At 42.6% G+C, this 23,543-nt stretch overlaps 1 protein-coding gene across 1 annotated transcript in view; it reads right to left on the bottom strand.

Annotated features, from left to right (window-relative positions):
- SUCLG2 (succinate-CoA ligase GDP-forming subunit beta) overlaps positions 1-23,543 on the bottom strand; it is a 260,932-nt gene that overhangs the window by 7,076 nt on the left and 230,313 nt on the right. The window contains exon 10 of the mRNA XM_059390128.1: positions 14,679-14,799. Within this exon, the coding sequence (XP_059246111.1) occupies positions 14,679-14,799 (121 nt within the window). The remainder of the gene's footprint in view (positions 1-14,678; positions 14,800-23,543) is intronic.

Consider the following 23,543-nt stretch of genomic DNA (forward strand, 5'->3'; position numbering starts at 1 on the left):
TCAAACTAGAGCAGGGGTTTGTCAAAGAGCTTCTACAGTACCTTGTACATCCAGAATCATAGCACTACTGGGATTGCTCACTAACATTTCTCTCTTGCCCACCAAACACAAGCTTCGTGGGGGCTGACACTGTGCCAGGCCGGCCTACCAGGATCTCTCCGAACTCGGTGCAGTAGCTGTTACGAAGCACCTGCTTGTTGATCGACCGAATGACGATGGACAGACTCATACATGGCAAGTATGAGGTGAGGTGTGGGAAGGTGCTTTTCTGATCACTTTGCTGGCCTGATAGCCCCCAAATAACTACTAGCATTGAAAGAGAAGCCCCAAATCACCTGAAAATAAGGCGCGACTGTTCCCGAGTTTCTTGGCTTCCGTAGTGGCCTCCTCTAAAAAGCGCTGAGGAGCAGCTGGCTGGCGGAGTGCCTGGAGGACTCCAAGCTGCTGCCCCTCCTTTGGCCCAGCAGCTCTGCTTCCCTTGAGCTTGGCCTTCCACCGCCCTCTTGCTCAAGGTTAACAACGAGGGGGCGGGGCCAGAAGAGGGGGGGTGGAACAGCTCTCAGGAAAATGGGCCATTCTCTCCTTCCAGCTGTTCTACAGGGCCATATCAAAATGCCTAATTGCTTCACAATTCCAGGCTCCATTGAAGTGAATTTTAATTATGCTTGCAGTTACACTTTAATTATAGCCTTAATTATTAAGTACAGGCTAAGCATACTCAGAACCCCAGCATGTGCAAGGGAGGGACAGGGAAAGGAAGGAAGAAGAGGAGAAAATGGAGAGAGGAGAGGGAAGGGGAGGGGTGGGGGACAGAAAGGAGTTGGTGGGGGGAGGGGAAAGAGTCCTGAGGAATAACCCAGAGAGAGACACACATAAAAATAAAGAGGTATAGACAAGAGTCAGATACAGAGAGCAAGGGCAAAAACTGAGCCCATCAAGTCTCCAGTGCAGCAGCCTCTATCCTGACCCTGCCAGCACTCTGTCCCAGCACCCAGGCTGGTTTCTCCCTGAACCCTTCTGTCTTGCTGCCCACCTACCCTGCTTCCCTCATTACTGCAAGAGAGCAGCTCCAGGGGCGCCTGGGTGGCTCAGTGGGTTGAAGCCTCTGCCTTCAGCTTAGGTCATGATCTCAGGTCCTGGAACCGACACCCCCCCCCACCCCCGCCCGCATCGGACTCTCTGCTCAGCAGGGAGCCTGCTTCCTCCTCTCTCTCTGCCTGCCTCTCTGCCTGCTTGTGATCTCTGTCTGGCAAATAAATAAATAAAATCTTAAAAAAAAAAAAAAAGAGAGAGAGCAGCTCCAAGGGGAAAGTGCGAACACAACAGAGAAGAGGGTCAAAAAGAACACTAACAGCGTCAAAAGATCATTGGAAAAGAAAAACAGGGGAAGCCTTGGGCAGATGTTTGCTGATGTGTGGGTTCCTTTCATTGACGCTGCTCTTTTGAATATTCAAGGTTGGTTTCTTCTTGATTCAGCAGGTGGCTGACACCTGCTCCCCAGCCCCTTCCTTGTCTTTATTTCTAAATAGAAACCACCATAGCTGCTTTAAACTCCAACACAGAATTAAGAGTTCCAAAGACAGTGTTTATGCCTGTGTACCCAATTACAAAGGGAGTTGATCTCTTCCCCACATTTAAATAGTGCTGCTGACATCCTCTAATATTTATTAAATGCTGCATTGCTTTTCAATGAGGCTGCAGGACAACAGTTTTAATAACCACCTAAAGAGATAACTGATTGACTCACACTTGTTCAACTTCAAGCACTTCTTAACATCTGTGGGCTGAAAAGCTGCTAAGCTTTTCAAATCTGCCCGATGCCTTAAAAATGGCAATGCACAGAGAATCAAACGGGAATGGTTTGATAATGAAATCTCGGTCTACTGGCAGAGGATATTATAAAAAGAATAATTATTAAATTTTTAAGTTTCCACTGGTGCATGTTTTACCACTGACTTCCTGCCAGCAGGTGGAGTGAGAGAGCTGTAAACAGAGACGCAAGGTTAATTCATCAAAATCTAATACTTGCAAGAGAAGGTACCACTGGACAGAAATTACTGGGTTTTGTTCAAAAGGTACGCCCACTCCCCCCCCACCCCCCAGTTAGGCTTATCACAGGGCTGTGAAGAAAACTACTCTCCAGTCTGGATGTATATGGGAGCTGGGATTTTCTTTTCTTTCTTTTTTTTTTTTTTAAAGAAAGCAATAGTTGTCACTTACTGAATATACACTAGGTGCAATTAATGTCTGTTGGGTACATGAGTTAACGGGTTCACAATTATCGTATCACTTCAACCATTAGCAGCCTTAAAGAAGACCTTGTTGTTTTGTTTTATAGGTTTTATTTATTTATTTGACAGAGATAGCACAAGCAGGCAGAGAGGGAGATGCAGACTCCCTGCTGAGCAGGGAGCTCTACGTGGGGCTCCATCCCAGGACCCTGGGTTCATGACCTGAGCCCAAAGCAGCCACTTACCCGACTGAGCCACCCAGGCACCCAAGAAGACCTTGTTTTTAATCCCTCATTTTACAGATGAGATAATTGAGGAACTGGAAATCTTAGGAACTTGCCCTATGCCCCCAGCAAGTCAAAGGCTAAGCTGAGATTAAGAATCTAGGTTTATCTGACTATAGAGCCACAGGACAACCACACAGCCTGACCTTCTAGTGCTAGAAAGAATCCTAATTATCCTTTAGGATAAATCTCTTGTTTTCACTAGAGGAAACTGAGGCCCAGAAACATTAAATGATTTGTTCAGGTCAAATTACCAGTGAGCCACGACAGGTCTGCCTCTCGGCCTGGTGTTTTAAGTCAGGGCAGTTCTAAATCAGCTAAGAATAGTTTTTACATTTTTAAATAGTTAGGGAAAAAAATCAGAAGAATAATATTTTCTGATGCATGAAAATTACATGAAATTCAAATTTCCGTGTCCATAAATACAGTTTCACTGGCCTACAGCCAAAGTGATTCATTTGCAGATTGTCGACGGCAGAGCTGCTGGGACAGAGTCAGCACGGCCCATAAATCCTCCAATACTTCGACCCTGGCTCTAAGCAATGGTATCTTCCCCCCCTCCGTCCTGGGGAGAAAGGAGGTCAGTGGAAACAAACCCAATTCTACAAAGCAGCAGATTCCTCCTAAAATGTTCTCTGTCCTTTTGCCCTTGATCCTCTTTCATTATTCTCTTTTCAAGTGACAAGCAGATAGAAGAGGTCCATTTTCTTGGTGACATGTAAATTTAGATAACGTATCACATCTCTTTTGTCCTATTACTGTACTGTTAAAAATGGAATACTTCACCGAGAGTCCGGGGTAGAGTCCCGCTGTGTCAGCAGTCCTCCCGTTTGAGACGACGTGCTCCCCACGGCTCACACCTTGCTTGGCACACTGTCGCCAAGGCTCCCTGAGTAAGCCCCTCGGTCAAGCTCGGAATCAGGGTAATGATGGCAGCTAACGTTTACTGAGCCAGGGCCTGTATAGGTTATTTGAAAACGCATCCGCTTCTTACAACAACCGCATGACACTGCTGTATGTTTATTCCCATGTCCAGATGAGAAAACTGAGACTTTATACCTGGTTTGGTCACGAGAAGTTGAGTGACCTTGGGAAGTTACTGTGGTTGGATGAGTATCTTACAGAAATGCCTTGTATCCTTCACCTTTTGGGAAAATCAAGAATGACTAAGATACCCTATAGGACTCTCTCTTCTGTACCCCTATATTCCTCGGTAATTTCTTCTGCTGTGGTAAGAAGTAACCACTGCTGAGGATGTGAGTGTGACAAGTGTTCTCAAGATGCCAGCGGGAGCCACTGCTTGTAGTGACAGGAAGCCGATGGCCGGGTTGTGAAGCTGGTGTGCACGGACTTAGGATTGTGCTAGCGAGGGTGAGGACGAACTCTAATATATATCCATCAAGGGCTCATGTGAGCTGTTGATGCTTTTGCTTTCAACTATGTTAACTGTCCAAAAAGGCAACATATAAAATATGTTGGTATGGGAGGCTTACTGTTTTTTATTTATTTTTAAAATTTTATTTATTTACTTATTTGACAGAGAGAGAAAGATCACAAGGAGGCAGAGAGCAGGCAGAGAGCAGGCAGAGAGAGAGGGGGGAAGCAGGCTCCCTGCTGAGCAGAGAGCCTGAAGTGGGACTCGATCCCAGGATCCTGAGATCATGACCTGAACCCAAGGCAGAGGCTTAAGCCACTGAGCCACCCAGGTGCCCCGGGAGACTTACTATTAAACTGGAACCGAATGAATCCTCTGACAAGCAAGAATGCTATAAAATTCTGTACCTACTAGGAATAGAGCCATTCTTGTAAAGAAGGGGTGTTCTATATACCTAAGCATCTGCACGGAGCTCCCCTTCATGCCTTTCTTCAGTCTACCTCATGGCTTTCAACTCACGTATATTCTAACACATGGGTGATTTCAGGACTTTTCGAAGGTAATTTTGGTGGTGTGAGACTTCTGTCTGGAATCCTGATTTCTGGAACTCCACGGCTGCCTGAGAGGGGACATCAGTGCATCGCTGCCCATGATTCTGTACCTGCACGGGGGAACGACTGCGAGATCTCACTGCTCATCTGGTCCTTGAGAAATTACTCTTACAGCCTAAATCTTTCTCAGCTTTCACAAAACCATTCAGAGCTGAGGATGGAGAGGGCTTTAGACTCAGAGATCACGAGGCGTTTCCAGAATTCTAGGTCTTGCTGCTGCCCTCTTCTCTACCCACACCAGGCTGCAACTTAGGCCCCACTGTTTGTCTCTGAACGATGCTTTATTATGGCAGAGCCATGCCCGTTCCTTTCTATACTGTCTACACTGCTTCTGTGCTACATGGCAGAGGTGAGTGATTGCAATGGGGAATACGTGGCCCACAAAGCCTAAAATCGGGCCACTTACAGAAAAAGTCTGCAGACCTTTGCTGTCTACAGTCCACATTTTTGGCCTTGTGGCTGTGGCATACCCAGGCTCATCTCACGCCTTTGCAGCCGGCAGCCCCCGCTTCCTGCTTCTGATGCAGCAGGCAGCTGGATTGGCGGTGGCCGGAGCTTGGCTCGAGTGCTCCCACTCTTCGTTCTCACCTCTGTGGAAGACAATGACCCCAGAGCTCTTTGCCACTGAGCTGGGGTATAGTCTCAGCATCTTTCTTGGTACAGCACTGCAGGCGGTCACTGCTGATAAAGAGAAGGGGGCTGGAGATCAAAGCTGTTTGTCCTGCCTGTTCTCGAACATTCGAGTGGAGTCTTTCCTCCTAGATAGCTCTGTCTTTGGCCAGCCTCAACGTGGTACTCTCCGGGACAGTCTTATTAAGAGGACCACCTGCTACCTCTAAGGTAGGACAGATAGAATCTACCACGGTGTCCCTCTCCTCATCACAATGTGTTCTCCTTCTCTTTGGTGGCCGATCAAACACGACTTTCAAGTGTTATATACGGAAACTGAGGCATGAAGAAATGAACCAACTGATCACTCAGAAAACACCCACAAAGAGGATGGTGGTGTTGTGATGTGCAGGACTTATTACGAGTGCCCCACAGAAACAATGTCAGGCTCCTGTTCCTGAGGGAAGGACCACTGGCTAGACTGAGGCGGCCACCTGACCGAAACACAGCCCACGCCCAGGGAAGACCGATCACTGGATGTGCATCAGACGGGCATCTCCTTCCAAGCAGAGCATAACACTGTGGGTCTCCCCTCTGACTACCGCTGGCTCTGCGCTAGCAGCAGAAACACTTCTCTGACTGGAATGTCTGAAAGGAGAAAGACAGCATGTGCAGCCCAGCCACTTCCACTGCCTTTCCTTTGGACTGTGCTCTCCCAGCCCTCCCCTCTGGGTCCATGGTGCCTGTGACTGGGTGTGTCTGGGGTTCAGAGTAAGAAAGATCACTCTCGGTATACAAGGTGCACCTTTGCCTTCAACAGAGGTCTCTTAGACCTCTGACATATTTCTCACCAGATTCCCCAGATGGGGAAGGAGCCATTGGGTCTCCTGAAAGACCCCAACAACATGGACCAGTGGGATTCCTGCCTTGCTAAGGGGCACTGAGTAACTTTTTCTTGTGTAAGGCAGCAGATGTCCAACATGGCAAACATTTCAGCTACTCACGTGAACCATCTAGAAGTAAAATGAAGATTCAAAGTGCCATATCTAGTGGATTGTCTGGAAACTTAAATATTCTACCTAAAAAGCTTTCACTGCCCTAAGACCTTGGGTTAGGTCCTATGAGACTTGGTGTGATGTTTAAGTGCAGCAAAGTTTAAACATTCAGAAGTGTTTATTGATTTAGACAATGAGAAGATTTAAGGCTCAATGACAGAGCAGGGTTTTCTCCAGCGTGTCCTCTGGTTTAATACTGCTGCTGATGAATTTAACACTAAGGAGGGTACTCGGGGAGAAGATGCCAGTGACGGGAAGGAGGAGAGGTGACAGACATCCACAGGAAGAAATCAGTCTCAGAAATGGTGTATCCATGGGGCACAGAGAAGGAGGAAGGAGATGTAGAGAAAGCAAGGGGAGGAAGAGTGTGCAGAAATTGGGGACAGAGAGGGGAATGAGGATCAAACACAAAGAGGAAAAGAGACGCACACTGGCCAAGAAGATATGGTCCCTCTTGGAGCCACATCCCACAGACCAACCACAGAACGAAAGGGGGAGTCAAGAGCAGGGAAAGGCGTTTCGGGCAGGCTGGGAGCCGAGGGGGGAGAACAGGTGTACCTTGCCTTAAAAGAGAAGAGGGATTGAGCAAGGAAGAGAAGAAAAAAACTCGGTGCTGAGCAGCTGTTGGGAAATGTGCAAAGAGGCCAGGGACAGAGAGCTAACCCCTGGGCGCTGCTGGGCATCCACACTCACTCCGCCTGGGATCATGCCCCCACTCAGCCAGCGGACCCTTGTTCTCTGCTGACTCTGAGGGGAAGCAGCAAACCCTGAACAAAAACTTTCTCCAGCTAGTCAGCCACAGCAGTCTGACAGGAGTTAGAGGAATAATGGCGCCCTCCTCTTGGTCTCACACCCTCATAGTCACCGAAGACTTGCAGAATGGATGCCACCAAGTGTGTGGAGACACAACTGAACACTCCCTGAACACTTTAATCTTGGAGGTTTCTTTTCCCTTAGGCAGACCAAAGCATCATGTAGCAACTTTACTGTATCTGTGCTAAGAAAGAAACTTGATGTGCTTTGCTCTGAATGGGGCTCCAACTCGTCAGTATAGCAGAGATCAACAGTAAGGACCTGTCCACACCTGCCCACAAGGTGCTAGTCCATTGTTCCAGAAAGTAAAATAAACAGGATACAAAGTTTCTGACTGAGAGATGTTTATGTTCTCAACAACTGTAAAGAGAGTTAAGGACACATTTAGAGAGACTGACAAGGATAAGGAAGGGACCCACAAGGGACTCTTGTTTTGAAAGATTATTTGTCAAAAGAGAAGCAAAATGTTTATGTTGCTGAAACAAACCATTTGGTACTGTATGGAAGAACCAAACTGGAAAGACTTGGCTAAGAAAAAAAGAATCCAATCTACAAATCATCTAGGCTCATTATTGTTTATGGCTTAACTTGGAATCATAAGGAACACCTGAGAGAAAAGCAAATTTCTTTTCAGACTTATTTGAGATATAGAAGTTTGCTGCAGGGGTGCCTGGGTGGCTCGGTCGGTAAAGCGTCCACCTTCGGTTCAGGTCATGATCCCAGGGTCCTGGGATCGAGTCCCACATCAGGCTCCCTGTTCAGTGGGGAGTCTCCTTCTCTCTCTCCCATTGCCTGCAGCTCTGCCTGCTTGTGCTTCCCTCTCTGTCAAATACATGAACGGAATCTTAAAAAAAAAAAAAAAAGTTTGCTGCAGATTTAAATGGGACAATAAGGAAAAATGAAATTGTTTTTGGAAAAGTTCTCTAAAGGTATTGGGAAGCCCTGATCTAGAACCGCAAAACTGCCCATACAAAACCTAAAGCTTTGGCTAAAACAGCTTTGCACGCTGAGTACACGAAGGTGTTAATAAATGTCTGTACATTTTTCAAACTTGTCATGGGTTGGGCTACATTAACCATCCAGGTAACTTTTTTGCCAAGTATATATACAAGTTAAAGAGGGGTAAAAAAATGTCTCAGATTATTTGTTCTTTATTCATGCTAGAAACAACTGTGTACAAAACCTAAACCTGCTCCCCCCCAAAAGACAACTGCTCAATTTACCTAGGAATCTTTTATATACAAATAGTCCTGTGTCTCAGCTGGTGAGTTCTGTTGTGATAAGGCAAGTAAATACATGTAATTATAAAATTACCATTTTCAAAGAGGAGAGTAAGCTCTTCCTTACCCACTGGTAAAACAAGTTGTACTTATACAGCTGAGAACAAAGATTTGTCCGCAAAATCCCACTAAATCAAGTCTCATTTGATTAATTAAAACTTCTTTCATCAAAACATTTCTAATACACTGTGTGTAGCAACAGAGTCTCGAAAATACGGGTCACAGATTAATGAGAATTATGGCAAGATCTTAGATCTTCCAAATGGCCATTTTGCAAGCAAGAAAAAACTAGCTTCTTTATTTATAGGAAGTAGATGCTACTAACAAAACCTGTTATTGGTTTCTGAAATGCCTGTTATCTTGGTCATTAAAAATCTGTCATTTGTTTAGACTATATAGCTATGTGTCAGAGTGTCTGAAACTTAGCAAGTTAACAAATGTTAGCAATAACACTTATTTATTATTGTAATTCAGACCCCATGTAGAATTTGTCTGCCACACTTAGTTTTTATGTGTCACTGAGCTTTGTCACAGAGGCTGGGGTGATGGGTACCTTTTCCCTTTTCTTACCTGGATGACAGTGCACATTCTGGGGATGTGAACCAATTTTAATATGAGTATGAATAAATATAATTGAAAAATTCATCAGTTAAAGCAGAAAATATCAGTGTTAAATCAGGTTAAATAGCAACTACCACTAGAATTGTCCAGAATGTTCCTGACTCTTCACCGACAAGTTGTTTGTTCAGAAAAAAGGATCCATGTCATGCACTAAGGTTGGGTAAAGTGTAGCTGCATGCACAGACATTTGTGGGAGGAGAATTTGTGTTCCAACCCAGAGAAAGCTAATGGAAAATCTATACAGAGTACAGAGAAATTCCTCCAAAGGTCCCAGTAGTTAGCAACTGTTCCCCACTGGAAGCGCTGAGAACAAGACTTCCTGTGACAGGACATTTTTGGTTTGGGTTGGTTTCTCCTTTAACTAAGCTGTACTGCAGGAGAACAATTTCTAAGACAGCAAGATCTGAGTGTGGTTTACGGAGGAACTTCAAAGTGGGTCGACCTACCCATTTTTCTATCACGTTTCTCCTTGGATCACTCCCCAGATTCCTCCCTCGGTACCTCCACATGTGTCCCATCTGACATTACAGGCTTATCTCAACTAAGGATGACTAGACCACAACGTAATACTTCCCCATTCTCTCTAGCGAGTCCCCACTTCTGACTTGCCGCAGTCCATCAACCGTGCCATCCTGCATTCTCATGGTCATTAGATTTAAAACCCAAATGTCCCTCTTTTTCTCTCTCATTTCCTTTCCTATCTCTGCTACTGTCTACTTGACTTCTAATTCTACATGGCAAACCTGTCCGGGTTTCTAGTTTCCAGCTAATGTAAACTCTGACTACGGACATGATTTCAACTTTGTTTTTGTTTTTGAAGATTTTTTTTTTTTTAGTGTATTTGACAGAGATCCCAAGTGGGCAGAGAGGCGGGCAGAGAGACAGAAAGAGAGAGGGGGAAGCAGGCTCCCCGCTGAGCTGAGCAGAGAGCCTGATGTGGGGCTCGATCCCAGGACCCTGGGATCATGTCCTGAGCCAAAGGCAGAGGCTTTAACCCACTGAACCACCCAGGTGCCCCTGTTTTTTTTTTTTTTTTAATTTAATTTTTTTTTTCAGTGTTCCAAATTCATTGTTTATATACCACACCCAGTGCTCCATGTAATATGTACCCTCCATAATACCCACCACCAGGCTTACCAACCCCCTACCCCTCTCCCCTCCAAAACCCTCAGTTTGTTTTAGTCATACTATGTTGTTGCAAAGCCATTACTCTCTCCGGCACAGGCTTCTGATCTACCCAGGTCCTAGGTTTCAGGTTATACCACTTTTATGGTCCCAGTACCAACTGTCAAGTATGAAACAGATCTCATGCCTTGCTTCTGATTCTTTACCAAATTCCCTCTCCTTTCCTTTCCAATGATTCAAATCTTACTTATTTCCATGCTCATCTTGGAAACTCTCCTTTTATAATATCTCTCTGCTAACTCACATCTCTAAATGTACTATAATTATAGTAGTCAATGTTGAATAAGCTTAAAAAGGAGACTATGCCAAAGAAAGTGGGCTGAGCTACACAGGCACTCAGCTTAAGGGACACATTTTACAGAAGTCTCCACTCCCTTAACATAAAGAGCACTGGCTTGGTTTTTATTTAGTTCCTTTTACAGGGCCTTCAGGGGTAATACCATCATGGATTTTCTTAATTTTGTTATTTCTGATTAGTGTCAAGAGCAGAATTAAAGCAGAATTCTTTGCTTTTCTCTTGTACCAACACAACATGGGGAAAGGTCTGATTTGGTGTGGGCTGTTGGTTTCCCAGAAATCACATATGGAGATTAGTGACCTTGATACAAACCATGTTGAGTGTGAGACACATTTTTCACACAAGAGGAAGAAATGAAAACCAGTAGGACTCCAGAAATGTTGAAAGCCCCCCTGCTTTTGGTATCTTGATAAAAGGTCCTCGATGTTCCTAACAGGATAGGGGTCATTCCAAGGGAGGAGAGGAGGGACAACGAGGTCACCAAGCATATTTTTAGACTCAGAAATTTGGGGGGACAGTATTCTTTTTGAGTTCATCTCAAATCATCACATGCAATTCTCCATGGTACACTGCATGGTGGACACTGCAAGGTATTGATATTTGCAAACATGCTGGTGGCTCTCTGGGATGCCCCAGTGGTCATCGCTACTAAGACAAAAGCAGTCTATTAGGGCCAACACCCATTAACATTTTGTATCTATTATCTTGTATTGTTCATTTTTTTTTCTTTTTGTTGTATTTCCCCATTTATCTAATAACTAACATGGCTGTTTCTATTTCTACACATCCTACTTAATATCTAAAGCTCAGTGACCCAAACAGTATTTATTATGTTAATTAATGATTTTAAAAAACCACAAGCATCTATTTTGGAAGTGCATTAACTTAAAAGATACAAATCTGGGGCACCTGGGTGGCTCAGTGGGTTAAAGCCTCTGCCTTCGGCTTGAGTCATGATCCCAGTGTCCTGGGATTGAGCCCTGCATCGGGCTCTCTGCTCGGTGGGGAGCCTGCTTCCTCCTCTCTCTCTGCCTGCCTCTCTGCTTACTTATGATTTCTGTCTGCCAAATAAATAAATAAAATCTTAAAAAAAAAAGATACAAATCTGATTGTCTAAGAAATTGGGAAATTGCAAAGTTTCTTCCTAGTAGCTCTAAGACAGCAAGATAGACCTCTGCGGCAGGCAACAGAGATTATTAGAGGAAAAAATATCAGATATGGTATTTTGCTTAGTGCAGCATGTGTATTATCCAGAAACACAAAATACAGATATAGGAGAGGGGTAATTTAATACTTCTGGAACACTAAGTGCAGTGAGAAAATAAAAGAAATGCTCTTTGTTAAGAAAAAAATAGTGAAGTAGAAAAGTAAAGTGGAGTAACTTTGATTTCTATGAATGCACTCACAATAAATGATTATGGGCCTCTGCTGAACCATTCAAGCATACAAGGGATCACAAGAAAGAAGGAGCCCACCGAAGTATACACTCATTTCTAAGCAACAGACGCGAGTCTAATCTGCTTTAAGAGACTTGCTCCCTTTGAAGAACACAATCAGCACTGACTTTTAGAACCTGAGGGTTACTGGTCACTTGGACCCTGAAAACACTGTGACATCCACAGTGAATTATACATACTCTGATGACGCCACTAACTTCTTGATCAGTTTTTTCAATGCAGCTTTGCCAGTAACCTTTCCTTTTATTGAAATTATTTTTTTTTAATTTTTTATTTTTGATAAACATCAATTATGTCACATTTACATTTTTAAGGAGGTTTAATTCATTCATATGTTTTAATGTCCATATTAAACTTTGCCAACGGGTGCTCCAGCTACTTCCATTTCCTTTGTGACCATATTTCTTTCAAGTCCATATGGTGCAGACCTACATCTGTGAGGCGGCAAGTCTCAGGGAGAAAAGGAGAATGGCAGAGAGTGAGAGGAAGAAGAAACAGAAAGAGGCAAACAGAAAACAAAACAGACTGGAGCTGCTCTGGGACCTTGACCTCAAAGGACAGGGATACAAAGAGCAGGGTCAAAATGTCCCTGGACTTGATCTTGAGGGGAAGAAGGTCTCTAGGGAATTATGGCACCAATACAGAGGTTGGGGAAGAGCCTCTGTATTGTCCCAAGAACAGCACCGCAGAATTCTCCTGGGGCTGCTTAGTCACTGTAATCTGAACTTGCTGAGCAGGTGGACGGCCTTTTGCACAGGTTCTTACACTGGAGGGCCTGTTTTTGCTTCTCCGCTACAGTAGTTTTCAAAGCGTGGTCCACGGAATCCTGGGGGAAGTCCCTGACGCAAAAACTGTTTTTATGATAATAACAACAACACTCTGTTGGCACTTGCACTGATGAAGGGTGGGTAAAATGACTGGCATGTTACCATGGACTCAAAGGCATGGCACTGAGCTGTAGGAATGGCCACTGTATTTTTACCACCATGCACTTGCAATATGAAGTTGCCACTTGCAGGTAAGAATGTCCTTGATGGACAGTAAAGGAATATTAATTTTATTAAATCTCACCTGAGCATAGGTCTTTTGAATACTCTGAGTGACCGTGGGGCATGTACACATAAAACAAGTCTGCTGTATCCTGAACTGTTATGGTTGTTCTAAAACATGCATTTGTGCAACTGTCTGAGTAGCAAGTTACACCACCCACTTCTCTATGGAACATTATATTTTCTTGGAAGAATGACAGACACACTGTGGTTATCCTGACTTAGGAATGTGGTACCCATTTTCTCCAAAATGAGTGAAGCCAGGCTGTCACTTCGAGGAAAACAGCTAACCGATGTGGGGCTGATGATAAAATCTATACTTTATTTAAAGTGAAAATCAGATTTCTGGAAAAGTTGCATCTACCACCTTGACAGCATCCCAATATTTAGACGTTTTGCTGATGAGAATGGTGTGATATGAACAAATGTGAACTTTTTTATATTGTATGTTGAAATGCGCCAATCTTTGGATGATCTGCATAATTCCGTTATTTTCCATTTGCATGGTACTGCAAACCATACATGTCGAAGATCCGCTTAATGTTTAGGACAGATCAACAGATTTTATTTATTTGTCTGTCAGAGAGAAAGTAAGAACACAAGCAGATTCCCCTCTGAGCAGGGAGCCCCGACTCAGGGCTCGATCCCAGAACACTAGGATCCTGACCTGAATCAAAGGCTGACTCCTAACCAATTGAGCCACCCAGGTGCCCCAGATCAATGGATTTTAATATAAGAGTATGAAAAATCCTCTGAAATAGTTTCAGATTTATATACTAATCTTTAAAAAGAAACTACTACTTACTAACTTTAGTGTAGTACCAATGAAGAAAGAAAACTCACAATTACATGAAATGGTTATTAAAAACCCCTCCCTTTTTCAAATGACCTCTGTAAGGCCATATTTTCCTCACATACTTCAGCCAAAACAACATATTGCAACATATATAATGCAGAAGCAAATATTAAGCTAGATAGTAAATAAAGGGATTTGTAAAAATATAAAACAGTGCTGCTATTCTCACTAAAATTTTTATGATATTTTTCATGAAATATGCAGCATAATATATTTGTATATAAAATATACAATATAAAATTATTGTTGAAAAAGTATTTAAAAAATTCCAAGTAGTTATACTCATTACCAAATTAATTTATTTTTTCTACAATTTAATTAATTATGTAATCAATTAATACCAACAGTTGTAACCCAAAATTAACCTTAGCCCTTTAGGATCCTCAATTTTAACACGTAAAGGAGCCCTAAGACCAAAACGTTCAACAACCATTGCTCTTCCATGATGAATAAATCTTGGGGTAGCATTTCTCAGAGTGTTTCAAAGCACTAATTTTATGAAGTGATTCATAATTCAAAACCCCACCCTGGAATGAGTGTGGAAAATATGGAGAATCATAACCTATGCCATTCTTTTTTTTTTTTTAAAGATTTTATTTATTTATTTGACAGAGATCGCAAGTAGGCAAAGAGACAGGCAGAGAGGGAGGAAGGGAAGCAGGCTCCCTGCTGAGCAGAGAGCCTGATGCGGGGCTCGATCCCAGGACCTTGGGATCATGACCCAAGCTGAAGGCAGAGGCTTTAACCCACTGAGCCACCCAGGCGCCCCAACCTATGCCATTCTTGGAGAGAAGCCGTCTTTACTAGCTTGTTAGAGACTCAGAGAAGTATTTCTGTAGAGCATCTGTTTCACCTTATTTAACCCAGTGATTCTATATGTTGTCTTAGGAAGTCTATACTGCAAAACCCACTGGCACCTGATCTTGGGCACTGGGGAAGTCTACCATGACTCACCTTCCAGCCGGACCACCAGGGGCACCTTGAGTTCTAGCTCCCGGCAGGCTTTGGTGATCCCATTGGCAATGATGGCACAGTTGACGATTCCACCAAAAATATTGACAAGGATGGCTTCCACCTGAAGTCAAAAATAGGAAGGTGCCCATCAAAATGCTGTTGGCTGACATTCTCAAAATTAACTGCCTGAGCAATAGAGACAATTAGAATAAGACTTGTTGTTGTTGTTATTGTTTCTAACCACAGAATATAAAATGTAGGACAAAAGGCCCAAAAAAGGTTAAAAAAGTTAAAACTTAGTACTGAATGAGTAAATAGCAATATATATCATGACCATATTAATTCATATTCTCCCATCACTCAATTCTCTGAACTCAACATGGAATCAATCAACACTCATTTATTACACTGCTTTTTCTTATATTGTTGTCTAAAACTGTTCCTTTATGAGTAGTGTCATTTAAAATTTTATGAACTTATTTCTTTCCCTCCCCCATGCTTTATTAAATTTTTATTTGTCATCATGCCTTAGGGAATATTTCAAAAGTAGGAAGTTAGTGATTACTTGCTGTTTCGTTTTAGTAGGTAAAGATTTAAGCTTTTCCATGCTTCCTTAATACCTCTTTGATATGCAAGAGGTATATTCTCAAAAACCAGAAATAGTTTAATTATCTAAGATAACAACATTTTGATTAAAAAAAAATGAGCCCCAAAAGAATGAGATACAAGCTCATACCACAAGTAAGGATCTGAAGAAAGTTAAGCCAGTGACTGGAATTTTTCAGAAATGTAAATTTAAACCCATCATGTTAACCTGTTTGTACATATTTCATATTCAAAGTCATGTGGACCAAAAAAAAAGAAAAGACTCATCCTGACTTGATAAATAGGTATAAGAAAATCCTGTATAATTAACATGAAGAACAAGATAATGAAGAGAATTCATTACCTAGATTAATTGATAACATCCATAGAAAATGGTTATTCATCAAGCTGGAGGCATCAAAATTCCAGCGATGGCATCACAATTAAATTAGGGTACACAAAAGCATATATGTGTGTGCAGCACGCCAGTTTAAATCCTGTTACTTCAATATGCTAAATTAACTACACAAACAGGAGAGATATGAGGAGGGACCTCTCGGTGGTTCAGCCGGTTCAGCATCCAATTTTTGGCTGTCTCAGCTCAGGTTATGACCTCAGGGTCATGAGACTGAGCCCTGCATAGGGCTTCGTGCTCCATGGGGACTCTGCAGATTCTCTCCCTCAGTTCCTTCCCCCACTCTCTCTCACAATTAAATAAATCTTAAAAAAAAAAAATGCAAGAAAAGAATGCCTTCCATGTGTTCCCCATTTAACTGTTTCAGAAAGTACCCGATGTGAACACTTAGTTTAAATATTGATTCTTGCCTGAACCCTATTCAGTAAGTCCAGTGGAGGTTAGCCCTCTGTAGCTGATAAAGCTCCAAGGTCACACAGAGAACATGTTGCAGTGGTGAGGCTCAAAGTCATCCATTCATGCCAGATACTACCACTGGAATCCTGGGCTTCACACCCAGGTACTTCATACCACCTCTCCTGAACATGGCTTCCTTATCTAAAAGGCGTGAGTAACAGTACCTAGTCTACAAGGTTGTTGAAAGGCTTAAATGAGATAATACATATAAAATGTTTAGTACATTGCCTGTAAAGAAATTAACGGATATTTATACATACATTTATTTCAACAAGCAACAACAAGAGTGGACAAGTTACCTAGACAACAGGTAAGAAATAAGAAAACCCCTCTCAGTACTCTACAGCTATGTTGAATTAGAACAGAATGGAGGCACATGCTTAGTGACGCTCAATAAAAGGCAATGTCTTAAGAATAAAGTAAATGAGCGATATTTTTCAAACCAATTAGAGATGGGGGCCACTCCCCAACAGAAACCTCCCATTACCATTCACAGCAGGCTGACTGGTAAGCAGAAGCTTGCTTTCTAATGACAGCTATTAAATGTTGTTAGCAATGAGGCTTGGTGCAGCAGTAGTTTCCAAATAGCTGTGGGATGGAGAGGCAGTTGCCAAAACAATGGAATAAAAAGCACTCAAAGGCAATAATGACTCCACGGGGTCCCAGAGAGAAACTTGGGAACTGCTGAGGCTCACTCAGGTTTGTGCACGAGGACAAGGCTTTTCCAGTGAGGTATACACGGCCACCTGGACAGGTCTGCCACGTTTCAAACTGTACATTCTTTAAGGATGAATTCAGAGGTCACCCTGCACCCCCATCCCCAGTGTGTAACTCCCTTGTGGAGGTTACCTTTGTGTTCCTCCATGGCAGGACCTTGTGGGGACAGCTAGCATAATCCACGGCAGAGCACACTCATCTACTAAACAGTGGTTTCAAGAGTGGATGGATTAAATTAATTTCAGTAGATGTTTAATGACCATCCTCCTTGTACTGGGTACAGAGTGAAGGGCTTAGGATATGGAGATGAATACGATACCACCATCGTCCTCAAAGAACTCAAAGACTAGTTTGAGAGCCAGACCAGTAAACTGGTGATTACAATCCAAGATCTGCAGATGCCTCATACAACGAAGACCAGGGTGGGGTCAGCGATCCAGACTGCTACCATCAGAGAGGTGATGTTCTGGTCCACAAAGAAAGAGAAAGAACAGGAAGTCAGGTAGCCAAGAGCAGCCAGGATGAAGGCCAAGATCAGTTACCCAACTTTGTTTGCTCAGGACTACAGGCTAAATAGGGAAGTAGCCCAAGATTGTATGGGTTACAGACTCGCAGCTGCTAAAGGCCAGGGATGAGAACTTGGCTCTTTTTGCTTAGTCCTTCCCTTTTCAGAGCTGGGTGAAGGCAGGTGTTGAAAGTAACTGCCTTTGGAGGGGGCTGAGAAGGCGGTCATGGGAGAGGCAAGGAGGGACAGAGGGAAAGAAGAAGGAGCACATGAGCAAATGTGAGCTAAGAGATACAGTCCATGTGAGAGTGTAAGAGAGGGAGGCAGGAGGGAGAGAGGAAGGGGACGAGAGAGAAAGAGAGGGAGAGGCTGAGAATGCAAAAGGGAGAGAGAGGGAACACAGTGTGGAAGAAAGGAGACTGTGGAACCAATACTAACAATGCAGTTAGGACTTCTACGAGAATACCGAGACAGCAGTACTCATGGGCTGCTTAGCTCAGGAAAAGGGGATTGCTTAGAACACCTGCTGTGCCACAGAGCACGGAGAGGAAAATCACCACCCGGGGTGGAGGGAAGACCCCACTCCACCCGAGACGATGCCATTCTCTTCCACTATAAAGTAATTTGCTGCAGTCATGCACTTTAGCAGAAATCTGATTTAAGGTTTCACTCTGGGCCAATTTCTATAATTAACGACTGTAATCTACAATCTCAAACTGAGAATGAAATTAAGACGGTTTGAAAATGAAAGCCTTGTGACATCATTATTATTATTTAGCATTTATAAACCATGTCCAATTTTCGATGAGTGCCTCACGTGTGCACTCATTATTACAATCACTAACTGCTGTTCCGTGACAATACCAACAGCAACTCCGAGTAGTCTTTTTGTTTTGTTTTGTTTTCGTGGCAAAGAGAACATTGGGGAAAACAAAACAAAACAAAAAAGTCAGTGGTTAGGTCTATTTAGGTACCAAGAGACTTTCCCGGAAGATTCCTAAGAGCTTTTACCAACAGGCTTTTCCGAATTCTCAGATGAGAATGACAAGGGTTGCTATTTACAGTTCCAGAAAAGTTAAAGATCATCCAGTAAGGCAGATCCGGGGCCAGAAACACCACCCAGATCCCCAGCCGCCTGACGGCGACTCCCGCGGCGAGGTCTGCGGCGGCCGTTGGCAGCTGTGCAAGTGATCCGACAAGCCAAATGCAGGTTTTTCAAATGTCTCTCTCTCTGTGTTTGGCTTTGCAAAATATACTCTGGTTTCAGATTTTAGTCCACAATTAAAAGTAAAGAATGAACTTCAAAAGAAGAAAAGCTATCACCTTCGGTATTTATCAAGCTCTTTTCGACCCTGAATAAACAAACCAGCCAACGGAATCACTACTAAAACCCTTTTTGGCAACATCATCTTGAGTATTTGATGTACATTAGGAACCCCAGACAGATTACAGTCACACAGACACTAATATTTTTGGATACTTTTAGATAAGCCCTATGACCAAACTCTCTTTTAGGATTTGGCCTCAAAGACAGATAGTGGTAAAGGATAACACATTGCGTATGTGTGTACGGTAAGAGTAGGAGTTCCATGGGAACTGGGGGTTCTCTGCACCTATTTATAAAATGCTGTTTGAATGTGTACTTTGAGGGCAAAGTGTCCATAAGAAATCAAGAGTAGTAACAGTTATAAACAACAACAGCTAATGCTTGCCAGGCATTTAGCAGATGGTAGACAGGGTTCTAATTATTCTACATGTATTAACATGTTTAGCAAATGAGTAGTATATGATTATTTTTCCCACTTTACAGGTAAGGACCCTGAAGGTACTGAAAACCTGGAGAATCACTGGGGCTACTGCCTCATCTACGGTCAGATGTCTTTCAGAGCCAGCAAACCGACCGACGACCTACAATATGCGCCGTGCTGTTTTCCCCATTCATCGTCTCAGCTGACTCCGCTGCCAGCATGGGAGGAGGGGGGACCGCCTACCCCATTCACAGATGAGGAAAGCCAAGTTCAGAGAGACACAGACAACCACGGACCAATGATGCAGCCAGCATATCATCAGGATCAAAAATTCAGTTTTCTTCTACTTTTTTTTTTTTTAAGATTTTATCTATTTGACAGAGAGACAGCGTGTGCGCAAGCAGGGGAGCAGCAGGCAGAGGGGGAAGCAGACTCCCTGCTGAGTGGAAAGCCCGATGCGGAACTTGATCCCAGGACCCTGGGATCATGACCTGAGCCGAAGGCAGACTAGCTTAGCCGACTGAGCCACCCCGGCATCCTATCCTGAACTTTTAATGAGATGCAAATATTGCCAGATTGCTCAATGAAAAGTGAGTCATTTATTCAAAATAAAGTTTTGAGGGCCTACTCTTTGCTGGGCACTCTTCTAACTATTGAGTATAGCCAGTAGCTAATATGACAAAATATATTTGAAGAAAAAAAGAGATTAAAATGTTCTATATTTATATCTAAAATTGCAAGCTATAATAAGAGTTATCAGGGGGAGGGAAATGGAGGGTACTCTGAGATCACAGGACAGCACCCATGTTACACGCAGTAGTCAGGGAGGGCCTCTTATAGGCAGACTTGAACCTTAAATATGAAGGACAGTCAGGAATAGACTATGGAAATTAAGAGAGTGATGAAGAGTAAGTACCTCCAGACAAGATGATATCATAGGCAAAGGTAGAGGGGAGGAAAATAACATGGTGGATTTGAGAAACGGAATAAACCCAGAGTCTCACATACCTAGAGCTTGAGAAGTGGAGTCATGGGAAATGAGATGGACCACCCTGGCTAGGGCCAAATGACACAGAGGCATCACAGGATAGACACCAGGAGGAGTTTGAGAAGCCTCTGGTTTCAAAAAGGCTCAGCCTTCAGGGATGATGGGAAGGGAATTATCATTCATTCAGCATCCCCAGTATATTACATTTAGTTTATAAGATGGGTTTAATGGCCTCCATTTTATGAACTAATGGAGGCTCACAGAGTTTAGGGTCTCCTACCTGTTAAGAAGTTACAGTTCAAACCAACGTCCATTTCACCACACCATAATAGGTCGGCAATTTTAGGGGTGCTACTGATAAATACTACACATACAGGGTCTGGCAAACATTCTCTTAAGGCATTGTTGGTAAATATTCTAGGCTTTGTGGACCAGGCTGTGTCCCAACTACCCAACTCTCCCATTGTGGCATGAAAGCTGTCACAGACACTATGTAAATGAATGAGGGTGACTGTGTGCAATAAAACTTTATTTACAAGAACAGGTGGGCCACGTACCAATGATGTAAAACTTTATTTACAAGAACAGGTGGGCCAGATTTGGCCCATAAGCCATAGTTTGCCACGTCCTGGCATAGACATGATTTGATTCATGGTTAACCTCAAGTTCACTGTAACCACCACTCCATCGCCTTTGCATCATTTGAAATCGCTCCATAGAACTTTTCATATTTTAAGTTCTCTTCCTTTGCCACACCATGTTCTTGCCACCATTGTAGTAGTGGCTGATTGAATGAATGTGTCCTCCAACTATAATATCATTTCTCTGAAACAAATTCTGTAGCTTGCTCAAGTTCATAAGATGTCTTGAATGCCTTTTCTTTATTTTTTTCTCTCCCTAATGTTGGCTGGAAGCAAATAAAAAAAACTTCACCAATAAGCAAGCCATTCTATAACTGTTATTGTAAATGGTTAAGTACAGTGCTGCTTTTAAAACACATTGTAGTATATACATTAAGCACAGTCAGTGCAGCTATTGGGTTTGGCCTCTGCTTGTTCTAATTCAGCATGCTAACTTGGTCCCATTACAGTAGGCAATGCTGAGAAAAACCAAGCAAGCATGTTTAGATTAGGCGAGATAAGAACATTTTTTTAATCACATTATTTTAATTCTGAATGTTGTTGTTCTTGGTTAAGCATCTGTTTTTGTTAAACTGCTTTTCTCTTTTTTGTTGTTTTTCTTTTCCTACTGAATTCTAATCATGCCTTCTAATCCATTGGCAGCCAAGGAAGGAAAATAAATGGTGAAGGAAATTAGATGCAGCTTAGATAATTGATGTTTGTATGCCTGGCTTTAATAAAAATACTCTGCTAAATGAGAGGGGAGTCTAAATGGATTCAGTCAATAAGGAAGTGACTCAGGTGAGGAATTCAATCTTGGGTTTTGTTGTAAACTTACAAATAAGCCGACAGCTCAGTTCAATGGGGATGAGCTGCTTTCCTTGCTTTTCTACTTTTAGTTTGTTCTTAAAATTTGAAATTATTTTCTTTCGTATGACTTCAAGCACTAGGTTCGCTGGGTTTAAGCAATGACCCTCCAAATTGCTAGGAATGATATGAGAACAAAAGTATTTCTTGAAGAACTCTCTCTCTTACTCTGCCTTCTTAATTTCTTTCATTTCTTAGTGAGTTCACACAATCCAGCCTGAATCATCTCAGAATCAAAAGGCAGTATCTTAAACATCACCGTTCACATCAAACATTTTGGCATTTTTAATTAATCAATCGGATAAACCCATTTTATTCCAACTTTGCAATTAGTTATTCCAAAACTGGTAACACGGAAATAGCACGTGTGGGTGAAAAATATTTGGATGGAGAGCCACATTTCCATTAGGTGTGGCCTCTAAGAACAGCCAGAATGAATGGAGAGAAATGCGTCTAATTTGTTCTTGATCTACGCTCTTCTTCCTGAATTCCCTCTTTAGTTATATCCTGCAATCTTCTCCTCATTAAAATAAGTAAAATGGTACGGAGGAATAACATGCATTGCATGTTAGTTTTCCTAGTAATTATGTACTAAACTTCCCCTAGGAAGTGAGCTGAGGCTCACAGAGCTTCAAATAACTTGTTCAAGGGCACGGAGCTGGTAAGCAATGGAGCCATGAATTGGACCAAGCCAGCTTGACTTGAAAGCCCATGATCTTTCTCCTCCCTCTAGCTGTCTCTCTATAACCAATGACTTCCATGATTAGTCAAAAGCCCTAGCTTTACTTTGCTTCTATTCTATATTTCAAGGGTACATTTTCTGAGTCCTATATTCTGGTGCCCACTATTTCTTGATTTCAAATCTCAGTGCCCTATTAAAATGGATTAGAGGTAAGATATGTTTTAGAGTTTTGTGGACCAAGAGGGTTTTAGTTCTGTACCACCCAAAGTTTCCTGTTTACTGGTAAAAGAGTACAGAGCCTGTGGTTTGCAGTTCCTACATAGATGGGATTATAAAGTGATGGTGATGGCCTAAGAGTGGATCCTGGCCCTCAAAACCTCAGTCTGTCCTGAAAGAGATGTCTCTGCAAACCCTTCCCTGCAGACTGATAAGCCTTCTTGCTCGTTTCTGTCATGCTGAAATTTATCCCTTTGCACCTGTTATTATTGTTAGAATACAGAAATATTAAATATTTCTAATAAGGATCAGTAAAATTCTAGTGGAGAGTTACATCTTTTGAAACAATTATCGATACAGATTTTAAGTATTAGGTAATGGAATGGTCATTGGAAGGTACAGTAACTCTGTCAGGCTATTTGGGGTACTGTGTTGAGAACAAGGTTAGGGCCATGACCTAGTTCAGTGGGAGGCATTTACCAGCTATAAACAATGCCTGCCATGGCAGTGGAGGAAAGAGTCAAATCGGATAGTGATGTTGTATGTTTGTCTCTTTAATCTTGGGGTCATATAACACAAATTCTGATAATCAGAACTAAAAGGTTTAGTGTTAACATTGCCATTCCTTTACAAAGAAAATATTAGACAGTAAGGAAACCTAATTCACATCCAGCATAATCACTATAATTTCATTAATTATGTATGTTTGAGTGTATAACCCCCCCCCCAAATGATTATCAACTTTCAGCACTAGATAGGCCAAAGCCACCTTCCATAATGAAAACTGGCAATTTAATTTTTTATTTATGGGGGGGGGGAGCAGAGGGAGAGGGAGAGAGAATCTCAAGCAGGCTCCACACCCAGCACGGAGCCTGATGTGGGGCTCCATCTCACAACCCTGAGATCATGACCTGAGTCGAAATCAAAAGTCAGATGCTTAACCGCCTGAGCCACCCAGGTGTCCTGGTTATTTTAACAGGTTAAAAAAAAACACAATGAAACCTCACCATAGAAATTATAAAGCCATACTCTCTCCCCAGATGAGCGCCTGTTAAAAAGTGAAAGC

Source organism: Mustela nigripes, chromosome 2 (genome assembly GCF_022355385.1).
Source record: "Mustela nigripes isolate SB6536 chromosome 2, MUSNIG.SB6536, whole genome shotgun sequence".
Classification (NCBI taxonomy): Eukaryota; Metazoa; Chordata; class Mammalia; order Carnivora; family Mustelidae; genus Mustela; species Mustela nigripes.